Here is an 8,580-nt window from a genome sequence, read left to right on the forward strand (position 1 = left end):
TTTATATGGATTAGATGTCTGTTTCAGTGGGGGGAAACGAGTCTGGGGTTATTTTAACTGCCAATTTTAAACATCTCTGTCAAACAAGGGAAAACGGAGACGGAATTCAGAAGTGGCTGATCTTTTTAGCATACACATTCTTCTGGCATTTCATACATCTCTTTCTCATTGCCTTTTGCAGATGTGAGCTTAAAAATGTGTAAGACTTATTAACTAGTGGAAACAGGCATATATGGCAGTGTGTACCAGTGATGGTTGGCTCGGTAATTGTTCGTGATTGTGTTGACACCCCCTGCTGGCCTGATGACTTCACTACTTCATACTGAACATGACCATGACAAGCAACTCTTCTCCCTCTCTCTCTCAGCCAGGCATTAATGTAGCCAGTACTGGACTAAGTCAGAGACCCCTTATCTGTGGCTGGGAATAGCCAGGGACCTCACGATACGATATTATCACGATACGTAGGTGCCGATACGATATTATGTTGCGTTTTTCACTCATTCTAAATGTATTGAGATTCGATACTACAATTTAGTTGGCATTTAATGTTCCAAACATATTGCTCACCATATGTCTACTGCAGAGAGACAAGAGAGAGCCATGAGAAAATGAATTTTAAATCAGTCATGGAAATAAGTCTTGAAAACATGTTGGCTCACTATTAAAAAAAAGAAGATGGAGAACAAGGTGTAGGATGGAAAAAGTCAAAGTATCAATATAATATGTGTCCAAAATAATATTGTGATATGTAACTATATCAATCCCCCCCATCACCATTAACTACCCCACTTCCGCGGTGATCGCCAGCTACACACAAACACATGACAGACATTGACACACTCACGTAACATTGTTGTAAAGACAATTGAGCGTTATTCCTCTGCCAGAAAACTTTCCAACTACCTTGAATTTGAACTATAATACACAAAAACAATATTATTGTTGGATCCAGCTGTAACTCGAACAGCCCTCTAAGAGTAATAGACAGAGGGGTACAGCGCAGCTGTCTAAGACCCACAAAAGAGCTATTGTGCGCCCCCGGCACAACAATGCAGCTTAGCGGTGCTATGAGGGAAAACCACTGGGATCAATAGAGGATTCTAATTAGCCTACATTGGCAGGGGCGCCGCGAGATTAAACAGAGGATGACGATTGGATTTCCTGCACTATCGGCTGTTCAAAACTAAGTTGGTTCACAGAGTGATTGCAACAATGGCTAAAGGTCAAGACAAAACAAAAGGCTGAGACTATGCAGTGTGGAAGAGATGGTGGTGGTGAGGGAGGATGGACGATGACAATAAGGATGATGAGGATGATTATGTGCATCACCACCCTGATCATCTGCAATAAATGTCCTCACAAAGAGTGACATGCGTTTCAATTCATTGACAGCCCATCAGAGAGAAACAAGAATAGAGGGATGTTTTTTTTCTTCTCCATTTCCTAAAGCAGTCTTGAGGCCAGCATTGCAACAGTCGTGATACAATGGAACACTGGCATGCACTAACCCTGCAACTCCAGAAAATAACATCTCCGCAAAGCACAGACACTACAGCCCTCTGCAACGGATCCTGTTTATGTGTGTGTGTGTGTGTGTGTGTGTGTGTGTGTAAATGTATTTTATCAAATTATGTAATAATGCTTGCAACAATTTAATCAACCTTATATAGAAAGCGCTTCAAATCACTGCACATCTGCAAACACACACACACACACACAACCACTGGAAACCTTAATGGAGGGAGGCATGCTCTGCCTCGGAAAGTGAGTTGACCTCACGAGGCTCCACATGAAATAAACCAACACCATTATACAGATTGTTAATCTCAATATCAAATTATTTCTGGGTAACAATTAAGTACCTTACTGTGATTGTTTTAAATTAAAATGGTCAACAACAAAAAAAATAGCTTCTTAGCAAAGAGTAATTTCTCAAGCAAGAATTTTGCTAAGACTGTCTGGGAGTGGGCTGAGTGGGGGGGGGGGGGGGACAACTGAAAACTAGCTGTTATTGGTAGAGAGGTTATTGGTAGTTATTGGTAGAGAGGTTTGGAACTATTAACTAATTTACCACCTGGTGATGTCACCAGGCAGGTCAAAAGTCCATCCCACCAAAAAAGGCTGAAATCTCAGGCAGACTTTTCAAATAGCTCTTACACTTAAAGGGCTTATTCATTTTCACAATTAGGAAGTCTGGGGGGCAGGATGGGGGACAGAGGGAGTAGATAGCTGCCTAGTGGTGGCTATTCATCAGCATGATGGGCTGGGGGTAGAAGCTATTGGCCATCTGTCAGTTTTTGCCGTGATGCTCCTACACTGCCCAAGTCTGAGTGATTGAAGTGGGAAGAACAGGCCGTGGCTCAGGTGGCTGAGGTCCTTGATTATTATTCCAACCACATATAGTGTGGAAATATATATAAAACACAAGGGGGAAAAAAACGTGTTTGACTGCATTAAACCTTTAAAGAGTGAAGCAGCTCCAACGCTGGCCTTCCACTCTGCCCAGTGAAAGACACAGTGAAACACACCTTACCTTTAATTATGCTCTGGCTTTGCAGTACATCCCTTGAAATGAGCACAGAGTAGGAACTTTGCGAGAAGCCGGGTCTGCAGGGGGCTTTGGACACGAGGTCTCCATTAGTCCCCTGTGAGAGGAAAGAGAACACATTGTGAGACATCTATAAACATTGATTTGGCTGCTTCTCTGTGGCCCTGAAAGCTGAATGAAACTGTTTATGTCTCGGCAGCAGCTATACAACAGAGAGAGATGACCATTGCTCCCATCAAACCACTGGCATGTGAATGTGTTTTATCATCACCCTGGCACTGACACCTAGTCAGTTGTACAACAATGCGTCTTCCGCATTTAACCCAACCCCTCTGAATCGACATCCACGTCTTCGGCACCCGGGGAACAGTGGTAACCACTAGGCTACCTGTCGCCCAACAATGAATTGTTGTCGCCCCCATTGTTCATTCAAGGGTTGCAATAGGTGGTACAAATACAGCAGACATGGACACAGAGGGTTCATATTGGTGAAAGCATTCAAGGGATTTGGAATGTGTGGACGACACGCACGCCCCTGCACACACCCCACTGCCACCACAAACAGAAACCCTTGGTGGCTGTAGAGCTGATCCACCCTGCTCCAGATCTCCCTCCACCGCCATCAAGGAGTCTGTAGAGTGGGACTCTGAGCCCTATTCAATCCAAATCAGGTATCAGCTTTGATGAACAACTTTCTAGACCAATGCCAGTGCAGCAAGTACGTTTTATTGAATGCATCGTTGAGTGTCTTGTTACACATTTACACTCATTCAACATAAAAAAAAATCCAATACATGATAGTAGTTTTTATTGATCTTGTAGACCAGGTACTAGCAGATGTGATTTGGTAGGGTCCTCAGTGGATGGATCTACGGAACAGGCTGCCATTCAGAAGAGGAGACTGGAAACAGGGGAAACCTGCATTATCTGATCCGATTTAATTGAGAATTATTTTTTAACTGGGTATCCTGACACTCAACCTGCCAGAGGGCACAGGGAATTTAATGAGGGATCATTGTGTGGGATAAATTATGGCGCCTCCACATCCACGACACACACAGGACAGTTGTTGTTCTGGTTGTTCTGGTTGTTGTGTGTGTGTGCGCGCCTGCACACTTAGGCTACACTTCAGGGTCCTTCCATGTCATTTCACCCTGTAAGCAGTCTATGGACAAGATATGACAGTGTAACGGATGTGAAATGGCTAGCTAAATAGCGTTTCAATCGGTGACGTCACTTGCTCTGAGACCTTGAAGTAGTAGTTCCCCTTACAACAGCAACCCATGCTTTGGTTTTATTTACCTGGCCACTGGTTCAGATGCTAACTTTTTAGCATTTGTGGCACAAATCCAATGCAAGTCAATGGTACTTATATTAGCATTTTCGTGCTTCATATCAAACGAATATAAGTAAAAATGTTTGATATTTTAGGGTGATTTGAAAATGAAGCATGAAAATGAACAAATACAGTACCAGTCTAAAGTTTGGACACACCTAGGGTTTTTCTTTTTACTATTTTCTACATTGTAGAATAATAGTGAAGACATGAAAACTATGAAATAACACATATGGAATCATGTAGTAACCAAAAAACAGTCTTGAAGGAGTTCCCACATATGCTGAGCACTTGTTGGCGGATTTTCCTTAATTCTACGGTCCAACTCATCCCAAACCATCTCTATTGGGTTGAGATCGGGTGATTGTGGAGGCCAGGTCATCTGATGCAGCACTCCATCACTCTCCTTATTGGTCAAATAGCCCTCACACAGCCTGGAGGTGTGTTTTGGGTCATTGTCCTGTAAAAAAAAAAATATGATAGCGCAAACCAGATGGGATGGCTTATCGCTGCAGAATGCTGTGGTCGCCATGCTGGTTAAGTGTGCCTTGAATTCTAAATAAATCACATACAGTGTCACCAGCAAAGCACCCCCCACACCTCCTCCATGTTTCACGCAGGAAACCACATATGCAGAGTAGGTGCACGGATGATCTTTGCGTCTCACAAAGACACGGCGGTTGGAACCAAAAATCTCAAATTCTGACTCATCAGACCAAAGGACAGATTTCCAACGGTCTAATGTCCATTGCTTGTGTTTCTTGGCCCATGCAAGTCTCTTATTATTGGTGTCCTTTCGTAGTGGTTTCTTTGCAGTAATTCGACCATGAATGCCTGATTCACAGTCTCCTCTGAACAGTTGATGTTGAGATGTGTTTGTTACTTTAAATCTGTTTCAGCATTTATTTGGGCTGGAATCTCTGAGGTGCAGTTAACTCTAATGAACTTATCCTCTGCAGCAGAGGTATATCTGGATCTTCCTTTCACCCCTACCTAGTCACAACACCACTGATTGGCTCAAACGCATAAAGAAGGAAAGAAATTCCACAAATGAACTTAACAAGGCACACCTGTTAATTGAAATGCATTCCAGGTGACAACCTCGTGAAGATGGTTGAGAGAATTAAAAGGGTGTGCAAAGCTATCATCAAGGAAAAGGGTGGCTACTTTGAAGAATCTCAAATATATTTAGATTTGTTGAACACTTTTTTGGTTACTACATAATTCCATTCCACAAATGCTACAAAGTTAGCATTGGAAACAGTGGCCACCAAAATCAAAGTATTGGTTTCTGTCATACCTTGTCAATAGACTGCTTACAGGGTAAGGAAAGCTTAAAGTTTCTCGGCGTACACATCACTGATGATCCAAAGTGGTCCACCCACACAGACAGTGTGGTGAAGAAGGAGCAACAGCGCCTCTTCAACCTCAGGAGGCTGAATACATTTGGTTTGGCCCCTAAAACCCCCACAAAGTTTTAGAGATGCACAATTGAGAGCATCCTGTGGGGCTGTATCACCGTCTCGTACGGCAACTGCACCGCCCGCAACCACAGGGCTCTCCAAAGGGTGGTGCGGTCAGCCGAACACATCACCGGGGTCAAACTACCTGCCCTCCAGGACACCTACAGCACCCGATGTCACAGGAAGGCCAAAAAGATCATCAAGGACATCAACCACCCGAGCCACTGCCTGTTCACAGCGCTATCATCCAGAAGGCAAGGTCAGTACAGGTGCATCAAAGCTGGGACAGAGAGACTGAAAAACAGCTTCTATCTTAAGGCCATCAGACTTAAATAGCCATCACTACCCGGTCTACCCTCCAATAACATTACATTTAATTTGAATGTCCTTTTATAATTTGGGTGAAATATCCCATTAACATTGAGGAAATTGATTATTCAAACTTGGTTCACTTAATAGCAGGAACAGCACCATCTAGTGGTCAGAATCTCTTAATATCAGGATCTAGGATAGGACATAAACCAAAGAACTTCAATGACTAATTTCTCTGAACAAGGGGAAAAAAAACATCACCAAATTTGCTAGAAATACATTACAAAGGATGAGCTGACAAGGTAAGAATCTGTCGTTCTGCCCCTGAACAAGGCAATTAACCCACTGTTCCTAGGCCGTCATTGTAAATAAGAATTTGTTCTTAACTGACTTACCTAGTTAAACAAATGAAGAAATAATACTCTGAGCCACAGCTCCAAACTGCTTGACAGGCAGAGAACTGATACTATATACTTGTTGTGGGATTGGTGTGGGGTATGGAGGGTTCATGGGTGGCTTTTGAGTATTATTGGCTAGTCTTGGCTAGTAGTATTACAGACAAACAAACAAAACTGATTTGGGGGGGGGGGGTTCAAGACAAATCTGAGGGGGCACTCGCCCCTGCGCCCTCTAAGTGCATGACGCCTCTGTCCATTCATCTGTCACTCCTGTGGTAATGACAATGATAATTCAAGCGTACCATATAAAATGCTCATGCATCTATCCTTTTCCAACAGTGCGGAATCCAGGCAACCCTCGATCATCCCGAAAGGCACAGGCAGACTGCATGCGGGGAAGACACAACCAGTATCCCACTGAGCGCTACTATGCTGGCAACACCAAGCGAGTTGGCACACTATAACGGTCCCTGATTTCCCTCTTACTGGATTGCGGAGAATGCAATCAGTTATTGAGGTATAGGACATTTAACGTTAGGCCTGTTTATACTTTTAGGATACATTTGGAGATGGACATGACATAAGTAAAATATTTGTTTCGTTGGAGTTGGTCCATAAAACAAAACGAGTTAGGGATAGGTAATGCATTAAACAAAACATGTTCATACTATAATATCCTTCTGCCGAGTACTACAGTTGCGTTGCAGCGTGGCATTTTTGCCTGTGTCAAGATAGCCTATTAAAATATGGAAATAAAAAAAGATGAAATATCCAGGAAATTAAAAAGAGATGCAATAGCCAATGTAAGTCTATACATATACATCAATATTCGCACTCCATCTAGAGCTGTGCGCGGCATCAATTCAGTCAGAATTTGATCGAGGGGTAATGCGCCGAATAAAATAATTTCCTCTAGCCTACTAATTAATATACATTATAGGCTAATTTGTGTTGAGAAAACGGAAGACAATTTGCATTTTAAAAAGTATTGTAAGTCTCGATGGGGAATAAAGATAGAATATAAAGGCTCACGTTGCGCTTCGAGAAGAAATCACTTGTGTTGGAGAACAAAGTAGCCTTAAATCGAAATAGAATCGACACCAACAAGTTCAGGATCAACCCCAAAACATTGTTACTGCCTCTGATGCTGTGCACTCCGCAACACTGTCCGCAGCATAGGAGCGCAACACTTCCGTAATGTTACTGAAAATGTTGAAATCTCACCCAAAACGCGGCTTGTTGTAAGGCTGATGTCAGCAAGAGAACGAGAGCGGTTTTCATCGTTGCAAGCGAGCAGAGGCTGCTTGAGCTAGAAAAGGCGACAACTCGTATTTCTTCTCTGGTAAGTGTATAATTTCCCCGCGCCGTGTGATAGCTGGTACGTCCACCCGGTGCTCTGCACTTGCAGTGGTAAGCTCTTCAGAAGTAGAAAGCCCGTCCCGACTTCCCTCGCTCTCTCATCTGCAGGTGAAGAGCGTTGCTCAGCTCAGCAGCACCAAAGCGCAAGGCGGCGAAGCCAGCGTCACTCCAACCCCTCCTATCGCCTGGCGCCGGAGAATCCCACTTAAAGACACACAGTGGAGTGAGTGGTGGTTAAAGCGAACTAGCTGATTCCTCGGCTATTACCCGTAATGGTGGCTGAGAGTTCGCTCTGTAACTACCATGAAGGGTGAGGCATGGCTGTGTAAACTACTCTGTTTACTCTTCCGATGCTACTATGGCCATTCTCCACTTGCGTAATATTGCAGGTTTGTGTGTGGGGGTGGGTGTCATTCAGTGGCAACTTGTCATTAAGGGCTGGTGGGGATTGAGCCATACCTGTTTTGCATGTTATTTTGGCATTAATACGTGTCACATATCAGTTTGCAAAACATGTAAAACAATTTTTGGGTTAATAAAACTGCACACAAACACGGACTCTTTTTTTTTGCTTTCTAGAGTAAGGCAGCGCTAAAATGCAGGTGTTTCAGCCTAGCTCCGTGCTTTCTGTGGTGGAGCGAAAAATACAGAGCATTGACGTTGATAATATTCTCGAGTTGAGCCAATACGTCACCGCATAATCTACAGGGAGAGCTAAACAGTTCAAACCCCCTTGGGTGCTGCCATAAGATTTACATTAATTACCCATCCAAGAAGACTCAAGGTCATTGGCCACAGATAAAATGACGTTAAATCACATATCTACCGTAGCTTTGATTGGACTGATCATGTCAACATACTGCAATTAGCTGCTACGCGCCTACAGTACCTCAGCACCGGAATCAAACACTCTAGTTTCACGTCAAGTCAAACAGCAGTTACCTAGCCATCTTCCACCTATGTGATGTTACTTTTGATACCGGAGCTCCAAGGAATGTGTCCAAATCGATAAGACGCTAACTTCGATGCAAAATTCCGATGCGCGTATCACTTTATCAGAAAACGTCATCAAATGACGCCCGACGCTTCATTTGATCCAGTGCTTTTTCAAACCGCGAGTTGCAAAATGCGAGTTCCCACTGATTTTGCAGTGTTTCCGGT

At 43.5% G+C, this 8,580-nt stretch overlaps 1 protein-coding gene across 2 annotated transcripts in view; it reads right to left on the reverse strand.

Annotated features, from left to right (window-relative positions):
- LOC110532012 (cadherin-4) overlaps nt 1-7,822 on the reverse strand; it is a 388,116-nt gene extending 380,294 nt beyond the window's left edge. For both annotated transcript variants that reach the window (XM_021615593.2, XM_036987924.1), the window contains exons 1-2: nt 7,285-7,822; nt 2,537-2,648 (exon numbers count right to left, since the gene is read on the reverse strand). In XM_021615593.2, coding sequence (XP_021471268.2) covers nt 2,537-2,648; nt 7,285-7,341 — 169 coding nt within the window. In that variant the 5' untranslated portion in view covers nt 7,342-7,822. The remainder of the gene's footprint in view (nt 1-2,536; nt 2,649-7,284) is intronic.
- Nucleotides 7,823-8,580: the final 758 nt, after the last annotated feature.

This window comes from Oncorhynchus mykiss, chromosome 9 (assembly GCF_013265735.2).
Source record: "Oncorhynchus mykiss isolate Arlee chromosome 9, USDA_OmykA_1.1, whole genome shotgun sequence".
NCBI classification, from domain to species: Eukaryota; Metazoa; Chordata; class Actinopteri; order Salmoniformes; family Salmonidae; genus Oncorhynchus; species Oncorhynchus mykiss.